At 41.8% G+C, this 24,022-nt stretch overlaps 1 protein-coding gene across 1 annotated transcript in view; it reads left to right on the top strand.

Moving 5' to 3' along the window:
• The window catches only part of tpm3 (tropomyosin 3), a 39,709-nt gene extending 15,687 nt beyond the window's left edge, over window positions 1-24,022 (top strand). The window contains exons 9-10 of the mRNA XM_070985292.1: window positions 13,381-13,459; window positions 23,604-24,022. Coding sequence (XP_070841393.1) covers window positions 13,381-13,459; window positions 23,604-23,607 — 83 coding nt within the window. The 3' untranslated portion in view covers window positions 23,608-24,022. The remainder of the gene's footprint in view (window positions 1-13,380; window positions 13,460-23,603) is intronic.

The raw sequence follows: 24,022 nt of genomic DNA, 5'->3' as shown, positions 1-24,022 counted from the left end.
AGGATTTAAACCAGCTTAGTGCAGTTCCCTTAATGCCAATGGAGTGTTCCAGTCTCTGCAATAGGATACCATGGTCAATGGTATTATGGCGGAGCAAGGCGGGGGAGGGGGTCAAAAGGACCTTTAAATGTTGTCAACAACGCCACCCTGGGAATTTCACCCAGGGAATTATTTTTCCCAAATACAAGGCACACAGGTTCGTTCACTCAAGACGGCATGAGACGTGGTTCCCAATTTTAAAATGAATGAATTAAACAATTCATTTTAAAAGCAATGAAGGAACACACCATTCACACAGGACGGGGGAAGGGAAATAATCTAATCAGGGCTGGGGCCTAGTGGATGGAAAGGGGACTAGTGTTGGGGAGGAATCCGCAAACGAAAGAAAAAGGGAATCAACTCAAATCACCGGACAAACGTGCCAGACACACTCAGTGAGAAAACCCGCTCCCAGGACACAGCAGACAGGGGGTACGCCACCACCAACCACCGACACCTCCACCACTGGCCTCCAGCAACTGAAAAGGGGGGGGGGGGGTTAAGAATTTAGTGGGGTTGCAACCAAACGAATCACGAAAATGGGCAAATCACAAGTTCAGAATTAACAAAATATTCCAACTAATAAATGCCCAAATGAAATAATGCAATCAATGTAATTAAACAAAGGTTAAAGAAACAAAACACAAAACAATTACTAAATTAAATATAGAAAATCTTTCAAATCAACCTAACAAATTATTAACAATACACAAAATCAGGATCAAACAAAAATATGCAACATAAGCCTATACAGATAACCCAGGAAAATGAATGTAACCCACACTATCGCGCTCTCATTCAGTCAGTTAAGAGGAACCAAACCCTAGTTAAAAGTTAGTGCTCTTGCCAGCGGCATCCAGGCAAGCAGCCGGCAACAAGTGTCTGTGCACACGCCGTTGCGACACGTGCGCAAGGCAGTGCCGAGAGAATCTGCAGCGGCTTCTGTAATATGACTGAGGCAGCGGCAGAAGCGCCATGGAGACAAGCAGCCTCAGAGACAAACGGCAGCAGAGACAAACAGCCGTGGACACAAAGCAGCAGTAGAGACAAAACACCCGTAGACAAAGCAGCGATGGAGAAAAAGCGCCGGAGACAAACAGCAGCGGAGACAAAGCAGCGGAGACAAAGCAGCAGTAGAGACAAAGCAGCAGTAGCCCCAGCTATCAGGTTCCTGTAGCAGGTTCCTGTTCCTGCACCAAGAACACACTATTAGTTTTTGCGGGTTGTGCTAAAAATAATGCGGTGCACGCTACAGTAGGTGTACGTACCTTAATAGCAGCTACAGTCACACACACACTTGCATAAGAGGAGGGAGGGAGAGAGAGCTCCACGCAGCCGCCGGCGTTTACCTGACCACACTAGCGTTAGCAACCGGATAGCATCAGCCACACCGCAAAGAGAGAGGACACTTACCACAGCTGATATGCGTAGTCGCACAAATGGGGGCACCTCCACTCGCTTCCTCTCCTCGCGTCTTAGCTCCGCCCAGCGAGGACTTGAAAGAGGGATGCGAGGAAGGGACGTGAGGACGGAGGAAACGAAACTCTGAAATGAAAAATCCTCGCTCCACAGCGTCAGTCCAAAGCGACGTCAATTACTGATGACGTTTGCACAGCTGTAAAAGCTGTAAAACGTGATATTATGGTCAGATCTGCAGTCAGACTGTTCTGCTCCTGATTGCTATTGATGAGGTTTCAATTATATGCCGTTAGAGGCATAACAGAGGACGGGTGTGTGGTAGATTAAACCAACAGCCTTGTAGCCTTGCTTTAAAAAACTGTTATATACCAAGAATTTTCATTAATTTCTTGGTGACAGATACAATTGTTAAAAGGACACAGTTGAAACAAGAATCAAGATTACATTTGTGAAGACCTGCTCCCGCCATGATTGAAACGTGTGCCACATACGCACACGCCCCTTAAATAATAAAAGACTTCCGCGTAGACTACACCGGTGTATCCTCACTCTGATCTCCTTCAGAAGCGTTCTCTCTCCTCGTCTCCTTCAGGTGCATTTAAGCAATTAGAAGATCCTTCATCATGGCGTAGGGGAAATGACTTCCGGGTTGACGAAGGAGAGAGGAGACGAGGAGGCACAATTTAACGTAATGAAAAGCACCCACTGTCTCATTCCGAGTATCACTTCCGTATAAAGCTGGTTCGAAATTCGCGCTTCTTTGTGGGTGTGTCGGCGTTTAAGGTGGCGTGGAGTGGAGTGTTTCAGTGTCTGTAGCGAGTTGGTAGAGAGTTCAGTAAATTATCCATCCATCCATCCATTCTCTTCCGCTTATCCGGGGCCGGGTTGCGGGGGGAGCAGTCTGAGCAGGGACGCCCAGACTTCCCTCTCCCTGGACACTTCCTCTAGCTCTTCCGGGGGGATCCCGAGGCGTTCCCAGGCCAGCCGAGTGACATAGTCACCCCAGCGTGTCCTGGGTCTTCCCCAGGGCCTCCTCCCGGTGGGACATGCCTGGAACATCTCCCTAGGGAGGCGTCCAGGGGGCATCCGATAGAGATGCCCAAGCCACCTCAGCTGACTCCTCTTGATGCGGAGGAGCAGCGACTCTACTCTGAGCTCCTTCCGGGTGACAGAGCTCCTCACCCTATCTCTAAGGGAGCGCCCCGCCACCCTGCGGAGGAAACTCATTTCAGCCGCTTGTATCCGGGACCTCGTTCTTTCGGTCATGACCCAAAGTTCATGACCATAGGTGAGGGTAGGAACGTAGATTGACCGGTAAATCGAGAGCTTCGCCTTTCGGCTCAGCTCCTTCTTCACCACGACAGACTGGTACAGCGACCGCATTACTGCAGCTGCTGCACCGATCCGCCTGTCAATCTCACGTTCCATCCTTCCCTCACTCGTGAACAGGATCCCAAGATACTTAAACTCCTCCACTTGAGGCAGGAACTCTCCCCCAACCTGAAGGGAGCAAAGCACCTTTTTCCGGTCGAGAACCATGGCCTCGGACTTGGAGGTGCTGACTCTCATCCCAGCTGCTTCACACTCGGCTGCGAACCGCCCCAGCGCATGCTGAAGGTCCTGGCTCGAGGTAGCCAACAAGACAACATCATCTGTGAAAAGCAGAGACGAAATCTGCCGGCCCCCAAACCGAACCCCCTCCGGCCCCTGGCTGCGCCTAGAAATTCTGTCCATAAAAATGATGAACAGAACCGGTGACAAAAGGCAATGAGTCCAACATGCACCGGGAACAGGTCCGACTTACTGCCGGCAATGCGGACCAAGCTCCTGCTTGGTCCGCAAAACCTGCCAACAAACCTGCCAGAAGAGGGCCACCCAAAACTCACATACCAAGCTCCTGCTCTGGTTGTACAGGGACTGTACAGCCCTCAACAGAGGGCCTCCAACCCCATACTCCCGGAGCACCTCCCACAGAATGACGCGAGGGACACGGTCGAATGCCTTCTCCAAGTCCATGAAGCACATGTGGACTGGTTGGGCAAACTCCCATGAACCCTAAAGCACCCTGTGGAGGGTATAGAGCTGGTCCAGTGTTCCACGGCCAGGACGAAAACCGCATTGTTCCTCCTGAATCCGAGGTTCGACTATCGGCCTGATTCTCCTCTCCAGTACCCTGGAATAGACTTTCCCAGGGAGGCTGAGGAGTGTGATCCCCCGATAGTTGGAACACACCCTCCGGTCCCCCTTTTTAAAAAGAGGGACCACCACCCCAGTCTGCCAGTCCAGAGGCACTGTCCCCATCTGCCACACGATGCTGCAGAGGCGTGTCAACCAAGACAGTCCTACAACATCCAGAGACTTGAGGTACTCAGGGCGGATCTCATCCACCCCCGGTGCTTTGCCACAGAGGAGCTTGCGAACTGCCTCAGTGACTTCAGCCCCGGTGATGAATGAATCGACCTCCAAGTCCCCAGTCTCTGCTTCCTCTACGGAAGACATGACAGAGGGATTGAGGAGATCCTCAAAGTATTCCTTCCACCACCCGACAATATCCCCAGTCGAGGTCAACAGCTCCCCATCTCCACTGTAAACAGTGTTGACAGAAAGCTGCTTCCCCCTCCTGAGGCGCCGAACGGTTTGCCAGAAATTCCTCGAGGCCAACCGGTAGTCCTCCTCCATGGCCTCCCCGAACTCCTCCCAGACCCGAGTTTTTGCTTCTACAACTGCCCGAGCTGCCGCACGCTTGGCCTGCCAGTACCCATCAGCTGCCTCAGGAGTCCTATGAGCCAACCAGGCCCGATAGGGCTCCTTCTTCAGCTTGACGGCATCCCTTACTTCCGATAGATAGATAGATAGATAGATAGATAGATAGATAGATAGATAGATAGATAGATAGATAGATAGATAGATAGATAGATCAGTACTAGCACCATGATCACAATTATTAGTATTAGCTTCTGTTAGTTAGGGTACAATTATTATGCTGTCCCGCATCTTCTGTGCCATATGAGAGGGTATTTTCAAAGGCTGGAGAGATCGTTTCCCAGAAGAGGAACCGTCTGAGTCCCAATACTGTGAAAAAACTTTTGTTTTTAAATAAAAAACAGTGTTTCCTGTGTCCCCCCTGCACTAAGCACAAAAACAGTTTTATTTATGGTATTCATACAGGCATCTGTAATCAAAAACATATTTTACAAATGAGCATAAACATGTGCGTGTGAGAGAACTGTGACAAAGATTAATGTTTTATTATATACTACCACAGAAAAAATGTCCACTCAGGTGATGAGCAAAATTAGTTTTATGTCTTTGCACAGCAGATGTCGCTAGTGAGAACTGAATGAAGCTTCGGGTAGTGAACCTTCTGGCAAACCAATGGGCTGCGAAGCTTCAGTGGTTCAGGAAGCCTCAGTTTGCCATCACTAGAGATACCTGTAGAGCCAAACAAACCAACATGGAAGTGACACAGGCGATGACGGGGGTGCAGAGAGAGAGAGAGAGCTGGTGGGAGTGCTGCCGCTTTTATACCGGCCCACCTCGTTAATGGCCATCAGTAGCGCTCATGAGCAGCAGCCAGTCACCCAGAGGATAAGCACCTCTATGCTGCTATAGTATCAAATGCAGCACTAAGATTTAATAAGACTAGTACAGAGACAAGTCCTTTATCTGATGCAATTCAAAGGTAATTTGTAACTTTAACCAGTTCTGTGTGCTATGATGCACTCTAAATCTTGACTGGAAATCCTGAAATAAGCTGCTTTCTCAAGAATTTTTGAGAAAAAGGGGAAGGTTGGATATCGGTCTATAGTTAGCTAAAACCCCTGGACCAAGAGTAGGCTTTTTCAGTAGAGATTTTATTACAGCTACTTTAAAGGACCGTGGTACATAGCCTGTTGATAAAGACAGATTGATCATGTCCAATAAGGAAGAGTCAATTAAAGGTAAAACTTCTTTAAGCAGCTTAGTTGGGATGGGGTCTAGAATACAGGTTGATGATTTTGATGACGAAATTATTGAAATTATTTGGTGAAGGCTCGACAGGTTAAAACAGTCTAAAACTGCAACAGGTTTAATAACAGTTTCTACGGTTTCTGTGTTTGAAGACAAAACAGTACCTGTTGACGTCAGGTTCTGATGAATTCTGTCTCTAATAGCAAGAATTTTATCATTAAAGAAGCTCATGAAGTCATTACTGTTCAGACCTAAAGGAATACATGGTTCAACAGAATTATGGCTCTCTGTCAGCCTGGCTACATGCATAAGAGGAACGTGGGATTGTCCTTATTTTCCTCTATTAGTGCAGAGTAATAGGCTGCCCTAACACTGCAGAGGGCTTTCCTGTATATTTTAACACTGTTTTGCCAGGCGAACCGGAATTCTTCCGAAGTGGTAGAACACCATTTCCTTTCTATTTTTTGTGAAGTTTGCTTGGCGGGTTTGAGGAGTATACCATGAAGCTAACCTCCTCTGTTTTATTATCTTCTTTTTAGGGGGTAACATAGTCAAGTGTCATACACAATGAACCTGTAGCACTATCAACCAGGTAGTCAATTTGGGAGGGACTAAGGTTAGCGTAGGGGTCCTCTTTTGTACTGAGACATAGCATTGAATTAAATGCTGATGGGATCATATCCTTAAATTTGGCTATAGCACTATCAGACAGGAGCCTGGTATAAGAATTTTTGCCTACTGGCGGGTATTCTGGTAATATGAATTCTAAAGTTATTAAATGATGGTAACTATTAAGTCTTCAATTTCAATGCCAGAGGTCAGAACAAGGTCGAGAGTGTGGTTAAGACAGTGAATAGATTCATGTACATTCTGATGGAAGCCAACTGAGTCTAATACAGAGATAAACGCAGTGCTAAGGCTGTCATTATCAAAGCCAACATGTACATTAAAGTCACCTATAATAATCACTTTATCAGTTATCAGCATATCACACTGTGATCAGAGATCAATAATCAATTAATGATTAGCAGTTCTCCAAACAACACAAAATTATTTTCTTCTTCTTTTTTTTGGTTCCTCATCAACTTATTGTGGGTGGCTGTGGCTTAGGAGGTAGAGCAGTCATCCACTGATCAGAAGGTTGATGGTTCGATCCCTGGCGAAGTGAATGCTGACGTGTTGTAAAAAAGCATGTTTAGTGACCATCAGACTAGAAAAGTGTTAAAAAATACAGTCCATTCACCATTTATAACATCACAAATCAAGTATCTCTATGGAGGCCTTGAAAGGCCAGGTAAAACATTTCTTTTTTGCAGGCAGTGCCTAAGATGTTATGTCCTATATGTCATACAAAGGAAATAAACATTGGCCATCATTGCCTGCTTTTTTTCCACTTTGCCTTTCAGCACAAACTAAATTCTGCCTTTCCTTTCATGAGGTATTGCGTGAGAGCAAGCGCCCATGTGACAGCGTGTAGCTGTTCAGCCAATGATCATGTACTGAAAACTTTTCAGTGAAAAGTGACCTGTGCTTCAAAAATGAGCTGCAAGAAGCAACTGATAATTATATCCTGAAAAGTTAATTTTTCATAATCTATTACTCAGTTTGTATTAATTTTTATTTGTCCATGTGTCCATTGACAAGATAACAAGTAGTACAATGGACACGAATGGGTCAACATTCTAATCTAGCCAACCTGCAGGCCAGATAAACATTCCGATATATGAGTCTGATGCCCACATCATATTTCGAAATCATCATGTATGTCATGTTCTCTTTCTGTTAGGGTATGTCTCTGTGTTGACACACTCAAATACAACATGAAAAAGTAAACCGAAATTCTTTTGGGACGCAGGAAATCTTCTGAAACGCCTGCAAATGGACACTCACAACCTTTGGTCCAATCCTCCTGTATTAACAAACAGCAAAACTGTTTAATACAAATGAATGAGTAAACATTCAACAGTGACTAACTTTTCATAACAATTTGCAAAGCTAAGATTTTACAAACACCCAGCCATCATCTTTCCTTTAGTACAGTCACAGCCAAAATACTAAACAAATCCTAAAAAAGCCATTATTATAACCACTGATTGGTTCCATAAAAATACAAAAGAAATTTTGAGTATTGGGTCATTTTGGTACCAGTGATCCACTAATGACGGTCGTGCTTTTTATTAAAAGACACAATTTTTGTTGCCGTGATTCATGTCTATATAAAGCCAGCACATTTGAAAGTTCTTCAGAGAAAAAAAATGGCTAAAACAAGGAACCTAACGCAGGAAACACACCTGAAGATACAGATTCTCGGTCAGGAAGGGTACAGTTGCCGCCAGATAGCCAGGAAGTGCAGATGCAGTCCTTCGGCAGTTGGATACACTCTGCTGAAATACAGACAAACCAACAGCTTGGAAGACAAACCATGATATGGGCGTCCAAGGGTTTTTTCAGCAAGAAATGACCGCATCCTGATCTGCATGTGCAGGGAAAACCACATAATGACATCACAGGAGCTTCAGCAGCAGTGGTCAAACCAAACTGGTGTCCAGTGTCCTACCCACACTATACGTGGCCAACTTTTAGATCATGGAGCATGGTCCTACAAGGCTGTCAAGAAGCCCCTGACCAATGAGAGACAGGCGTTAGCCCGGAGTCGTTGGGCCCAAGCACACAAGAAGTGGACAGCCAGGAACTGGAAGAAGATTCTGTGGTCAGATGAGTCCAGTTTCCAGCTTTATCTTCCTTCTGCTAATGTGAGGATACGCAGAAGCCCAGGCGAAGCATTATCTCCAGCATGTACAGTACCCACTGTCAAGCATGGTGGAGGCAGTATCATGGTTTGGGGATGCATGAGTGCTGCTGGTGTTGGTCATCTCACTGTCTGTGATGGCACATTGAACTTGTGCCATTCTCGAAACCCACATGCTCCCTTCTGCACATGCACTGTTCCGTCGAGGTCAAAACTGGATGTTTCAACAAGATAATGCCCCTTGCCACACATCCAGGGCCAGTAGAACTTGGCTGCAGGAGCACAGTATCCAGGTCTTAGAGTGGCCAGCTCAATCCCTGGACATGAGCCCCATTGAAAATCTGTGGTGGATTATCAGAAGGTCTGTTCCAAATCATAAACCAAAGAATTTAGAAGAATTAAAGTAATTCAATAAGAATGGGACAAGATTACCCCTCAACAGTGTGAAAGGCTCGAGGGGAACATGCCAGCCAGGATTAGAGCTCTACTGCATGCTAATGGAAAGACTACTAAATATTAATTTGATGATGTGATGGTTTTTATTTATTTTATGTTCAGTTTTGAACACATTCTCTGTTATTTGTTGACTTTGATACCGACAATGTTGAGAACTGACATATTGAAATTTAGTTTTGTTAGTTTTTCTTGTAAACAATAAACAAAAAAAATATCATTTCTATTTGTTTGTGTCTGTGTAATGCAGCCACACCTTTTGAAACACAAAAAAGATTTTTCCACAAATATTTCATGATAATATTTGAGATTGTGTAAAATTTTAAGGGTGTCCGAAAACTTTTTTCCACCACTGCATGTGCAATTGGGCATCGCTGTAAACCTGTCTCATCAGTGAACTGTATGCTTATTTTGCCCACACAGACAACATCAGCTCCTGTTACAAATAGCAGAAATTTTGACAGTCTCTCACTGTCCAAGGATCTGATGAAACGCTTCAGATTTTGTATTGTTTTATGTTGTGCAGCACTGGTTGGGTCAGCAGAGAGCAGATTCACAACCCTGTTGACAGTAAGTGTCTTCTCGAACAACAGAAGTTGAATGTCTACCACAGTAGGCAGGGCTGCTTTTAAGGACTTGTGAATTAATACAAATGGAGTAATATATAGTGGAAAATGAACTTTCAAGATATAATTACAAGTTTGATGATATTCTATATTGTTCTCCTCAACAACAAATCACTTGTACAGAACCAAACTAACAATAAATGTATCCTATTTACCATTATACTGCCCTCCAGGCATATGTGTTCTCTGTTTTGAATTCATGTAGATACACTGTAGATACACTAGTCAATGAAGCACTGAATCGCTATCAAGAAATCATATTAAAAATGCTCATAGTATTTTGTGCAGTCCAAATGGCAGCTGGCTAACAATAGTTATTACATTTGTATGGGTGTGTGGCAAAGGGAAGTGGTACCAAGTAATGTAAGGGGGAAGATCGACAACGCCATCTAGGGGATTGCACCCCAGGAAATACTACCTCAGCATGTGATGGTTGAAAAAAAAACTGGTAGGGCACAGGTTTGCTTCTGAAACAGGACAGAGACGTATTTTCTGAATAAGCCAAATATTCTTTGTTTATTGTCCAAAATGAAACCGGCAGGGACTGCAGCTGCGAAAGAGGAAATAATTAACAAATCGAAATAAAGTCAAATCAAGAAGAAGAAATGTACTTTTATTTATCACACATGTTAGTTGCACACACTACATGCTTCCGTGAAATTATTTTCTCCGCATTTGACCCATCCTCGGTCTGTCAATCCTCCACGGCAGACCAGGAGCGGTGGGCTGCCAGCCGCCAGCCAACACCAGTGCCTGCACCTGGCGACCCATCCTCCTTCGTCACTGTTGGTCAGGCGGTGATCTTCTTGCATGTTTTTAGTGGGGGTTATTTAAGGAGGAAACCCCGGGTAAACACGGGGAGAACACGCAAACTCCACACAGAAAGGCCCTCTTTTTCCTCGGGCAGCAGGCACCAAAGACATGGTGGAGGACACGCCACCAGTGCCCACAGCAACATCACAATAGCAATAAGAGGGGTTAGAAATACTTATTACAATATCTAAAAAAGGCCTTAACAATACAATTCAAAGATCAGCAGATACATGTTAAAATATCTAAAACTCAGCCCAACATAAACTAAGCAAATAAGAGTACAGTGGGCAGAGGCCATTAGTGGAGTTGCACACTACACTATGTTGTGCGTAGGGGTGCAACCACTACTCACCTCAGTGAAACACAGTAACACAGCAATCCTCACAGCAATTACAGGTGCTGGTCATAAAATTAGAATATCATGGAAAAGTTGATTTTTTTCAGTAATTCCATTCAAAAAGTGAAACTTGTATAATGTATACATTCATTTAACACAGACCGACATATTTCAAGTATTTACTTCTTTTAATATTGACAACTAATATAATAACAACTGACAACTAATGAAAACCCCCAAATGAGTAAAATTAGAATATTGTGGAAAAGGTCAATATTGAAGATATCTGGTGCCACACTCTAATCAACTAATTAACTCAAAACACCTGCAAAGGCCTTTAAATGGTCTCCCAGTCTAGTTCTGTAAGCTACACAATCATGGGGAAGACTGCTGACCTGACAGTTGTCCAAAAGACGATCATTGACACTTTGCACAAGGAGGGCAAGTCCCCTGGATGTTCACAGAGCTCTGTGTCCAAGCACATTAGTAGAAAGGCAAAGCGAAGGAAAAGATGTGGCAGAAAAAAGTGTACAAGCAATAGGGATAACCGCACCCTGGAGAGGATAGTGAGACAAAACCCATTCAAAACTGCGGGGGAGATTCACAAAGAGTGGACTGCAGCTGGAGTCAGTGCTTCAAGAACCACCACTCACAGACGTATGCAAGACATGGGTTTCAGCTGTCGCATTCCTTGTGTCAAGCCACTCTTGAACAAGAGACAGCGTCAGAAGCGTCTCACCTGGGCTAAAGACAAAAAGGACTGGACTGCTGCTGAGTGGTCATGTCCTTTGGTAATCAAGGTCCCAGAGTCTGGAGGAAGAGAGGAGAGGCACAGAATCCACGTTGCCTGAGGTCAAATGTCAAGTTTCCACAGTCAGTGATGGTTTGGAGTCCAAGGTCAATGCAGCTGTCTATCAGGAAGTTTTGGAGCACTTCATGCTTCCTGCTGCTGACCAACTTTATGGAGATGCAGATTTAATTTTTCAACAGGACTTGGCACCTGCTCACAGCGCCAAAGCTACCAGTACCTGGTTGAAGGACCATGGTATTCCTGTTCTTGATTGGCCAGCAAACTCCCCTGACCTTAACCCCATAGAAAATCTATGGGGTATTGTGAAGAGGAAGATGCGAGATGCCAGACTCAACAATGCAGAAGAGCTGAAGGCCACCATCAAAGCAACCTGGGCTCTCATAACACCTGAGCAGTGCCACAGCCTGATCGACTCCATGCCACGCCGCATTGCTGTAGTAATTCAGGCAAAAGGAGCCCCAACTAAGTATTGAGTGCTGTACATGCTCATACTTTTCATGTTTATACTTTTCAGTTGGAAAACATTTTTAGAAATCCTTTTTTTGTATCAGTTTTAAGTGATATTCTAGTTTTCTGAGATACTGAAATTTGGATTTTCATTACTTGTTAGTTTAAAATCATTAAAATTAAAGAACTAAACATTTGAAATATATTAGTCTGTGTGTAATGAATGAATATAATATACAAGTTTCACTTTTTGAATGGAATTACTGAAATAAATAAACTTTTCCATGATATTCTAATTTTATGACCAGCACCTGTATAGTGTAGTCAACAATTGTGCCCCGGTGCTTTCATTCACATTAGATGTAGGAACCTCACCAGGGGTGCCTAGTCTCCCCAACAAAATGACACTCCACTTCACTAAAAGAAAAGAAGAGAAAGATTAAGAACTATAGCAACCCAGTTATTTTAATATTCAAAAGAAGAACTCAAAATTAAACAATACCAAAACAAAGAGTAAAAAAAGACAAAACAGGGCACTAAGGGCAAAACAAGGCACTACCCTACCCATAACCCTACTCACCACCTTGAATATGGGGTCACTCCACTGTGGGCCGTCGAACTAGGAAGAAAGAGGGGAATCAACTAAGTGCAGAATAAAAGGGTTACTGTCACAAATAAAATGGCTTCCTCATTGTGATGGGTTGTACTGTGTCAATGCTTCAGAGCGTGTGTTAAGAAATCCCGGAAGTGTTTAGTGAAGCGCATATCGAAGCTTGTGTCATTTAGGGCGAATGGCGTCACTAATGACGTTCGAAGTCTCGCTGTTTCATGAATTGTCTTGGGTATTGGCGCGATTTATATACCGCAATTGATCCGCTCACACTTCGTGGGTTAGTGTTGGTGTTTTTTTGGGTTTGTGGGTGACATAGAGGTGCATTTTGTTGGAGCCTGTGAGAAAGAGAAAGTTGTCCCCCGTGTGGGAACATTTTGATCTGATCTCTCCCGATAAAATAAGTGCACTTTCAGTAACATTATTACATGTGATTTATGTTTGTTATGCAATGTGCTATATTTTTCACTGTCTTTTCGTTTAAACCTAACCTAAACCTAACCTACCGATTCTGATTCTGAATCTGTCTTTTCGTTTAAACCTAGGGTTGTTCTTATTTTCCTCTATTAACGATGAGTAATAGGCTGCCTGGCATGCCAGAGGGCCTTGCTGTATGTTTTAAGACCATCTTGCCTGGCTAAATGAAAGTCTTCCATATTGATGAATGAACACACGGTGGCAGTTTGGCATAAATCTGTTTTGCTAATAAATGGTAATGTAAGTGAATGTATCTGACTTTGTAGTCATATGACCAACCAAAAGTTGTGGTGCATCAAGATACAAGAAGAATTATTTTTTAAATCAGATCATATCTCTTTAAGTCAAGATGCCCTATTAATTGCAAGGGACTATCAGACGTATTTGTTTGTGATAGACCTCTGTATACTTGCATTGCATTGAAAGGTCTACCTAATATTCACTTCCCGCATGTGTCACCCATGTGAACAAAAGATTAACCAAGGTTTTTATCCAGGGTTTAAGTATCTGTTCTATTGGATTGCGGTACATTACATGGGTTTCTTTATAATCATAAATGTCTAATTTTCCACAATACTATTTTCAGCCTCTCTGGTCTTTTTTTCCTCCCTTTCCTTTGCAACACATCTTTCCTGTATGGACCTGCAGATGAGCTTTATGCACAGAAACTCAAGTACAAAGCCATCAGTGAGGAACTGGATCATGCCCTCAATGACATGACCTCAATGTAAGTAGTGATATAAGATGTGTAAGTGAGAACCATGCTTATTGAGCCTATAAGTGTAACATTTGTTTCCATTTGCATTGCACACCAATCTATCTGGCCACGGAGTTTCTCATATTTGAGAGGAAAAGCCATCTCCATATGTTCTTTTTGATTTAAAAAAATACTTAATGTATAGCATGTTTATTTAGTCAGATGTTTAATTATTTATTATATTTCTTTATACAACAGTGAAAATAGCTTTAGGCATTAGTATTGATATGCTGAAAAGGAAAAGATCTAGACTTTAGAATACTTGACATACATTATGGAGCCAGCTATTTGACCCCAAAAAAAAAAAAAAAAAGTGAAATTGAAGATTATACACCCCTGTACCACAGCAATGATAAGTGTTGAGTTTGATTAAGTTTGTAGTTTTAGAGATGAATGATACAGGTAAAATTAACATCTGAATTTAATAATAATATCTCTATAATATCTCTAAAAAAAAGAGAGAGAGAGAGAGAGAGAGAGAGAGAGAGAGAGAGAGAGAGAGAGAGAGAGATTTTAAGCCTATTCTTAAGTGTGGAGGGGGTGTCTGAACCCCAGACAAACACTGTGTAATGGTTCCACAGTAGAGGAGCTTGATAGCTGCAGGCTCTAACTCCCATTCTGCTTTTGGAAATTTTAGGAAGACAATATGCAGTGTTCTAAAGGGGTGATGGGTTGCTATGAGCTCTTAAAGATATGATACTGATACTTGACCATTTAGGGAGTTGCAGGTAAAGATGAGGTTTTTGGATTCTATTCTAGATTTTACAGGGAGCCCATGCATACAGGCTGCGATGGGAGAAATATGATCTCTTTTCATAGATCATTTTATAGTTTTTCAAGATCGTTTGAGAGAGGATGTGCCTGAGTTTTGCAATGTGCATGAATAATCACAGAAAACTGCGACTTAGAAGGATAGCAGTGTTTATTCGTGCCAGCTCAAATCAACAATCATAAACACTTCAATCAATAAACATCCAGGGCTCTATTTTCGATTCCACCGCCGGTGTGGTGGAGGCGCGCCGCAAAGTCAAGTCTACTTCCCCCGATGGGGTGTGGCGGCGCAGACTCTGGTATTTTCATGCACTGCACTGCCAGCGCAATTACTCCCCCTTCTCATCTCAGTCCCACTCAGCGGCGCAACCCGGAAGGAGGGAGGGGAGAAGGCGTGGAGTGGGTTTGACACAGCCGAGTCCAATCTTCACCAATCACACCAGCTCCTCGCCTCACCTTTAAAAACGCCGCTGGCAAGGCGCATGGCAAGTTTCGAGGATGACTGAGCCCGTGCAGGAAAGTGTCCGATGCCCAAACTTCTTCTAGGAGGAGACTGACGTCACTCATGTCTAAATATGAGGTCCTTAGATGGTAAATCCTCGGCCTCCTCCTCATCCTCCTCAAAGCAATGATGTACTCCATCTTTGTAGATAACGTTAAGCATTACAATGATAACATTTATATTTAGAATGAAATGACGTGGGTAATAGCGGACAACGATCATCACTTACATTTTTCCGTGTGTCTGTCTCTCTCTGTCTCTCGAGTGCTCTGAGATAGAGGCATCTTAGCCTACCTCTTTGTTACCTTACAGAGACAGAAACAAAACGTTTAGTTCAGCTATGAACAGCTTTATTACAACTCTAACAACATGTTAGAAAACCATGCAGAACACATATACACTTATACAAATCAACAAGTCTCACTATACACACATTTTTAGACCATGCATAATACAAGACTTTCATTTATAATACACAATGTAGAAGTCAGTGATACTGAATTCAATAACAATCTTGTGAACAAAAGCTGGATCTCCTGTTTGAGTAATGCACTAGACTTGATCATCATTGATAAATTATTTGTATAAGCTTTCTGAAATCTAGATAGATAGATAGATAGATAGATAGATAGATAGATAGATAGATAGATAGATAGATAGATAGATAGATAGATTCAACTGTCCTTTAGCTCATAAAAACAACAACCACACTTCCACTCATCAACAATAAAGAGTATTAAAATAGACGTAAAGTATTAAATAGAATTGAATCAGTAATTCTTGATTAAATTAAAACTGTCCATTCCACAGTCCAGCCCAATTGTGGCAGAGGTGGTGTGTGAGTTTGAGTGTGGGTGATTCAGGATGCAGTGACTGATACCTTGATCACCGTTAACTGCAGCATTTATTTTCTTTATCTTAAAAAAGGTCTCAATGTTTTGAGTCCTTTTCATCCTGTTTCTCTCCCTATCACTGTCTGCCCCTGAAGAAATCATGCAATTGTCTGTTTAAAAATAATACTGTTAAGTCAGAAAATCATTCATTATGCTAAACTAGCGCACTGTGCCAACTCTAGACGACTTACTTACCAACTTAATTTAAACATTTGTAAATCACTTAACACTACACATTGTGAGCGACTGTTTACTTACCCTTGTTTTCTCCTTATGAAGCGAAATAGTGCAAGCTGAGTACAAGTCTGCGTGAGTTGAAGTGCAGAGCAAAGAGTCGTGGCATCCTGCATATTTTTGAATGTCGACTCGGACAAACTGATTGGCAGCTGTGGTGGGGTAGGGGTAGCCGCTGCCACCCCCAGCCACCCCGGTGGTCACGCCTCTGCAGATGAGCTACTGATCAAAATATGTAAATTTAGGTCTGACTGTATGTGTTGACTAAGATAGTTACATTGAATCGTGGCTGTTGCTAATTATTGATCGCGGTGAGATGCCAGACACTGTGGAAACCTGCCTGTGAGGTATTGATGACGTGAGCACACGACTCCGCCGGTTTACGAAAATCCAATTGCCCTGCGGTGCGCCGCTGGTGCACAGAGTTGACCAGTTCTGGGGTGGTGAGCTTTCAACACACTTTTACGCTGCTGACATGGACCGAAATGGACCGAAAATCCAAATCTGCCAGCTCATTATGCCGACACCTCCCCCTACTGCGCCGCAACGCCCATCCTGGCGTACCTCTATGAGCCTCAGTTTACCAAAATACCAAGTGTGCTGCACGCCCACCTGCGCTGCATGAAAATACCACTGCGCAGGGAGTGCAACCTGCGCCCCACCAGCGGTGGGGACGAAAATAGAGCCCCCACTGTCAGTCTATAACTGCAATAGCAAGCAGTTGCAGATACGAGCAAGTACCTAGTTGGGATGGGGTCTAAGACAGGGTATAAGGATACAAGGCTCAAGAGAGATATGACTCTTTCCCGGCCTGGCTACAGTGCTGAATAGGAACCAGGGGTTGTTCTTACTGTTCTATTGATGATGGGTAATGGGCTGACTATCTCTCCAGGCTTAACAAAATTCTTTCATTTTGGTGGAATGCCACTTTCTTTCATGTTTTTGTGATGTTTGCCTTTATCTGCAGATTTGAGGGTATAAGATAGGGCTAAGTAGAGGCAGTTGAGTTGGCTGTCACATGCAGTGAGCCTGCACCACTATCAACAAGATAGGCAATTTGAGAGGAACCCATGTTAGCATTGTAATGATCCATTATATTGAGGCATGGAATTGAAATAAATGCCGATGGAATCAGATAGACATTTATCATAGGAATTTTTGCACAGTGGCATGTAGTCCAGTAATAGGAATTCAAAAGTTATTAAATGATGATTCGATAAAAGAGGATTGGGAAGAGGCCAGTCAAGTCTAATAATGGGGTAAACACAGCACTAAGGCTATTAATATTGATATCCACATAAATGTTATAATTGAGTTTAGGATTTGGGTCAATTAATAGGCTTAAGCCAAAAAATGGCTGTGACTCCACCCCCTCAACCGATGCCTCAAGGAATGTGAGTACTGATATATCTTGGGGAAGTATAGGGGGGACCAAGATGGCTGCCGAGTGAGGTCGTTTTCACTGAGCTCCTGCACAAAAAGTTTTAACCGGTGAAAAGCAAAGAAATAACATTTCAGCCAACTTTCATAATACGTATACTAACTTCTTTGATGGCTGAGATCAACCTAATGTCAAGTCGGGAGAGAAAAAGGATGCAAAAAAGCAAAAACCTCATGCTCAACTCCTACCCAGGTAATGTGCTGATAACTTTGTGCCATGACTATGCTAGCACTGCATCTCCAGTATTTTCCTCCGCTACCTGTGACTCCCTGCAAATCTCCTGCAGCAAAAAAAGCGCTGTATGAAAAAGAACATGAGTTACTTTCTGAAGACAACACCGTCATCTCTACTCTCTCTAAACTCATAAACGAGCGAGCCGACAACATTGAAAAGCTTGTGAGTGTTAACTCCAAGAAAATTGATGAAAACACCATGAAGATAGAAAGCATAAAGAAAACTCTAGATTTTGCATGCAGTGAGATAAAAGATACACAAAAGAAAAAGATGAATGTTGACACTCGTCTCAAAGAGCAAGAGCGCAAAGTTGTCAGCCTCCAAACACGCATCTGCGAACTGGAGTCATACTCAAGGAGGTGGAACCTGAATCTATATGGCGTTGCTGAAGATTCATCTGAAAATGTGTTTTCTCATTGCACAGAAAGATCAGCTGGGGTTTTAACCATAAAAAACAGGTACAGCAGTGACATTTTACTTAGTAACACTGATCCAAATGGACATTTTGTCTGTCAAGTCATTACTTATAATAAGATTGTTTTGACTCTTGTCAATGTTTATGGGTACAACTCTAGTTTAGAAAACATTCAATTATTTGCTGACATAGAAGGCAGGCTTAAATATTGGTTAACCAAATTTCCAAATTCCTACATCATAATTGGAGGAGACATTAATGTTACGTTGAACCCGCTGATAGACAGATGGCCACTGGCTCGAGATGATAACAGGAATACTTTTATTAAACTCTTTATGGAAAGATATGACTTAGTGGACATATGGAGACTCAAATTCCCAGATATAGTAACATTCACTTGGAGTAACAAAAATAACACGAGGTTTTCTCATATAGACTTCTGGTTATTATCCAAACACCTTAAGGAACAAGACGTGACTGTTGACATTATTCCCTGTCCTTTAAGTGATCACAAAGCTATTTACATTTCTATTAAACTGTTTCCCTCTGATCAAGGCAGAAAAGCAAAATTTTGGAAATTAAACAACTCCCTTCTTCAGTCTGAGGAAGTCCAATCAAGACTTTCATACTTAATATCATTTTTCTATAAAAAGGCAAAAGTAGATAATTCATTTTGCTTAAACTGGGAACTTTTTAAACATGAATCAGCAAAATACCTTTGGACCTATGGAAGCAGCCTTGCTAAAGCCAGAAAATTAGAGGATATTATTTACAAAAGGAGGGCAGAGGGTGCTTTTATTAGATCCCAGAAAAAATGGTTGGAAGAAGGAGAACAGAACTCTGCCTATTTCTTCAAAATGGAAAAACATCATGCAAAAATCAACACTATTGATGAATTAATAATTAACGGAAATATAACTGATGGCCCAAAAATTCTATCTGACTTCTGTTCTACATTTCATAGAAAGTTATACACATCTGAATACTCTGACACCCTATCGTTCTTAAATTCTCTACAACATACTCCTCAACTTGATGATTCAGAAAGAGAACTTTGTGATCTCCCTTTATCACAAACAGAAATTCGTAACAGTATTGGTCTATTAAAAGACAACAATTCCCGGGGAACAGATGGTTTGTCATCAGAATTCTACAAGATTTTCAGCCAGCAGATGGCACCTTTTCTCCTTCAAGTGTTCAATGAAAGTTTATCATCCAGCACTTTGCCTACTAGTATGACTCAAGGTTTAATCACATTAATCCCTAAACCACAGAAAGACCCTCTTTACGTTGAAAATCGGCGCCCAATCTGTCTGTTAAATAATGACTATAAAATTCTGGCCCTAATCCTCGCTAAAAGAATAAAAAAAGTTCTAGATTCTCTAATTGATGAAGCTCAATCAGGCTTTATGCCGAATAGACACATCACAAATAATATAAGGCTGGTTTTAGACTTGCTTGACTACTCACACCTGATCTCAGATGACAGTTTTTTGCTCTTTTTAGATTTTTTTAAAGCCTTTGATACTGTTGAACATTCTTTTCTTTTTCATGCGTTACAGAAATTCGGCTTTGGACACTACTTCTGTAATGCAATCAAAACTCTTTACAGTAACGCCAATTGTTCGATTAAATTTGGTTCGTCTTCTAGATTCGATGTGAAACGAGGCGTGCGGCAAGGATGCCCAATTTCCCCTTATTTATTTTTACTTGCTGCTCAACTTTTATGTGAACATATTAAGCACAGTAATTTAAAAGGTATCACCATTGCTGATAGAACTATCATTATAAGTCACCTGGCAGATGACACAACTCTGTTCCTAAAGAACAGTTCAATTTCAATTTTCAATTCTATTTGTATAGCGCCAAATCACAACAGAAGTTGTCTCAGGACACTTTCCATATAGAGCTGGTACAAACCAAGCTCTTTTATATACAGAAAACCAACAATTCCCCCATGAGCAAGCACTTGGCGACAGTGGCGAGGAAAAACTTCCTTTTAACAGGCAGAAACCTCGGGCAGAACCAGACTCTGGGTGGGCGGCCATCTGCCTCGACCGGGGAGAGCAAGAAAGGGAGAGGGAGACAGACACAGACAGACAGAGAGACAGAAATGCAGTCAGAGAGGGAGAGAGAGAGAGAGAGAGAGACAGAGAGACAGACATGCAATCACAGTAACAGTGACAGTGGATGTAATAATAGCAGTGGCAGTTGCAGTGGATGTCAGGCAGGGCCAAGGCGGGAGATACAGCTGAAATCCACGATCCAGATTCAGCCACTGTGTAATCTGCAAGACGACAAAGCAAAGAGACTCCGGGGAAGGAGCTAAGTTAGTAACACGCCGTGGTAGGACATGAAAGCGTGCAGATGGAGAGGGACAGAAGGACAGAGGAGCTCGGTGTATCTTTGGAGGTCCCCCGACAGTCTAATCCTATAGCAGCATAACTAGGGGCTGGTCCAGGACAAGCCTGAGCCAGCCCTAACTATAAGCTTTATCAAAGAGGAAAGTTTTAAGCCTACTCTTAAATGTAGAGAGAGTGTCTGCCTCCCGGACAAAGACTGGAAGATGGTTCCACAGGAGAGGAGCTTGATAGCTAAATGCTCTGACTCCTGTTCTGCTTTTTGAGACTTTAGGAACCATAAGTAGACCTGCATTCAGGGAACGCAGTGTTCGAGTAGGGCAATAAGGTACTATGAGCTCTTTAAGATAAGAAGGTGCCTGGCCATTTATGGCTTTGTAAGTAAGGAGGAGAATTTTAAACTCTAATCTAAACTTTACAGGGAGCCAGTGCAGAGCGGCTAGTATTGGAGAAATATGATCTCTCTTCCTGGTTTTTGTCAGGACATGTGCTGCAGCATTCTGGAGCAACTGAAGAATATTCAGCAACGAATTTGGGCAGCCTGATAGTAAAGAATTGCAATAATCCAGCCTGGAAGTTACGAACGCATGGACTAGTTTTTCTGCATCATTTTGAGACAAAATATACCTGATTTTTGCGATATTACGTAGATGAAAAAAGGCTGTCCTTGAAATTTGTTTTACATGGGAGTGAAAGGACATGTCTTGGTCAAAGATAACTCCCAGATTCTTTACAGTGGTGCTGGAGGCCAGCGCAATGCCATCCATAGCTGCTATGTCATCAGAAAGTGACTTTCTAAGATGTTTAGGGCCTACTACTACAACTTCAGTTTTGTCTGAGTTTAGCATCAAAAAATTGCAGGTCATCCAGGTCTTTATGTCATGAAGACATGCTTGTAGTCTAGTTAACTGACTGGTTTCTTTTGGCTTCATTGATAAATATAGCTGGGTATCATCTGCATAGCAATGAAAGTTCTCAAGTACTTTTAGCTATTAATCTTATAGATCACTTTACTAAAGCTTCCAGTCTTTGATTAAATCTTAAAAAATGTGAATTATTACCTATTAAAAACTGTTATGCTAATTCGATTTCCAATATTCAGGTAAAAAATTCAGTTACTTATTTAGGTATCATTATTGATAAAAATGAATCCCAAAGATGTGCCAATAACTTCAACCCAATAATTGATAAAACAAAAAAGAAATTTAATATGTGGCTTTTACGTGATTTATCTTTAAGAGGTAGGATTCTTCTTTCAAAGGCAGAGGGAATATCTAGATTAACATATGCTACGCTGTCATTAGGTGTGGATAGTCATGTCAGTAAAGAAATAGACAAAGTTTTATTTGACTTTGTGTGGAAAAATCTTACGCCCCATAGATTTTTTATTTGGAACAATAAATATGTTCTTTATAAAAACAAGTCCATTTTTCTCCAACGGTGGTTTGATAATAACTTTTTTTTGTTGAATCAGTTGTTCAATCAACATGGGCAACTTTACAATTATGCTGAATTCATTCATCATTATGGTATACCTGTTACACCCAAGGATTTTTCTGTTGTATTTGATGCTGTGCCTTCAGGTGTTATCTCACTGTTTAAAGACTTTAAAACAAACAACACTCGCCCTGCACTACCAGATGTAACTAAATCAGTTGTTGGAGAAGCTTGTTTTTCTTTGAATACTAAGAATAAAAACAAACTTATTCATTGACTTTTTCAGCAGTATATTGTAAGCACACCCTCTGCTATATCATACTGGTCCTCTTTTGTTGGAGACATTTGTTGGGATAAAGTCTGGCTACTACCTCATAAATTCTTCTTGACAAACAAAGTCAAAGAAATAACATTCAAAATGCTTCACAGATTTTACCCAACTAATCACAACTTTTATTCAAAGACTCAAAAAAGACATTGATGTGAGCTGTGCCTTTTGTGGATTTTCTAATGAAACACTTCATTTATTCTGGTCTTGCCCGCAAAACTGTCACGTTACATTAATGACCATATCTATCACCACTTGACTTTATGCTGGAAAAATGTACTGTTCGGATATACTGAATTTGACAAGAATATTATCTCTCAATTTTATGTAATTAATTTGCTTATTATTGTAACTAAATTTTATATTCACAGGTCTAAATTCCTCAACAAGAAGCCAAACTTTTTAGAGTTGTCTGCGTATATCAAACAGTACATTTCTTCAATTTCTGACTGTACAAACAAGAAAGCAATTAAAACCTGTAATTTTTTCAAGCTTTACAAAATATTTATTTAGATATTCCTTTTATTTCTATTTCATTTTCGTTTTTCTTTTATATTAATCCCCCTGGCATATTGATCACACTGAACTGCTTGTAGTTTTGTAGTTTTTGAGTGCAAAACATGAACTGGTTGGTGGTGAAGGTGTATGCTTCCTCTGGACAGTCACCCAGCCTCCTTGATTTCCTGGCTGCTCAGGAGGTGCTGAGGGGTAGCTAGCAGGAGCTACACTTGGTCATTCTGCACCAGCTACTGAGGCCTGGCAGGAAGTACGGGAGCTAACAATTAAGTTTTCATGGTGTGCAGCAATGTTTCAAATCCACTAAGTCTCACCTTAAACATGACAACTAAACTACATTTAGTACCAATATCACTAAGAGGAAACTCTAAACATCTGACACACTGAGCAAGAGAGAGCCGTACAGTGAGAGGGAGAGAGAGAAACCATGGCTACCTGCTTAGATAAAGTAGAACAGACAAACAACACTGGGATTATCAAGGGTGTCACTTATAGATGGAAATTGCTAAATGCAGGTTTGTGGCATGCTGTGATAGCTCACCTGGTAGAATGCTCCTCATGTACTGAGGCTGTGTCTATCCTGCAGCAGTGCAGCTTTGCCTCCAACCCAGAGCCCTTTGCTATCATCCAAACTCTTCTTCCTCCTTTCATGTGTCTCTACAGCTATCAAATAAAGGCAAACAGCCACACAAAATCTTTAAAAGAAAATCGCAAGCTTGGAATTTGAATTGATATTTTCTCATTTTACTTACTGATAGATAGATAGATAGATAGATAGATAGATAGATAGATAGATAGATAGATAGATAGATAGATAGATAGATAGATAGATAGATAGATAGTCCAGAAAACAAATACTTCTACTTTAGTCAAATGGGTCTGAAAACTTTAGCTGACTTGTTGTATTGTACTTGCACTGCTGGGGCATGTTAGTTAAAACATACAACAATATGAACACATTGTCTCACTTTTTGTACTTTCAGCTAAATGTCCAGAAGTTCAAACATCCTGTCAGGTTGCGGTGTCAAGACTCTCCCTTTTGCTGCTGAACATCGTCTCTTGGCTCTACTTTTTTCTCTGTTCCTCCCCCATCCCCCATTCCCCATCCCCTTTTTTCTGTCCATTAATCTGTCCTCATTTCTCATCTGTTGAAATATTGCAATTTGTTCTCAGCACTTTCTCAATGTATCTGCTGAACTTGTGTCTTTTCAGTCAGTCTCTAGTCATCTAATAGCCATTGTTCATTGGAGGTTTTCTGTTTAAGGATGCTTTGTCTGATTTCATTGCACTTCTGTATCAGCTCTGTTCTGTACCAGTGTTAAAAAGTGGAGGGGAGAAATTCTTGAATTAATGCATCTGTGTCTGTGGCTGTTGACGTTACACCTATATTTTTTAATATTTC

The sequence above is a fragment of the Chaetodon trifascialis genome, chromosome 17 (assembly GCF_039877785.1).
Source record: "Chaetodon trifascialis isolate fChaTrf1 chromosome 17, fChaTrf1.hap1, whole genome shotgun sequence".
Classification (NCBI taxonomy): domain Eukaryota; kingdom Metazoa; phylum Chordata; class Actinopteri; order Chaetodontiformes; family Chaetodontidae; genus Chaetodon; species Chaetodon trifascialis.
The sequence above is the reverse complement of the archived record's forward strand: the minus strand, read 5'-3'. Positions and strand labels throughout refer to the sequence as shown.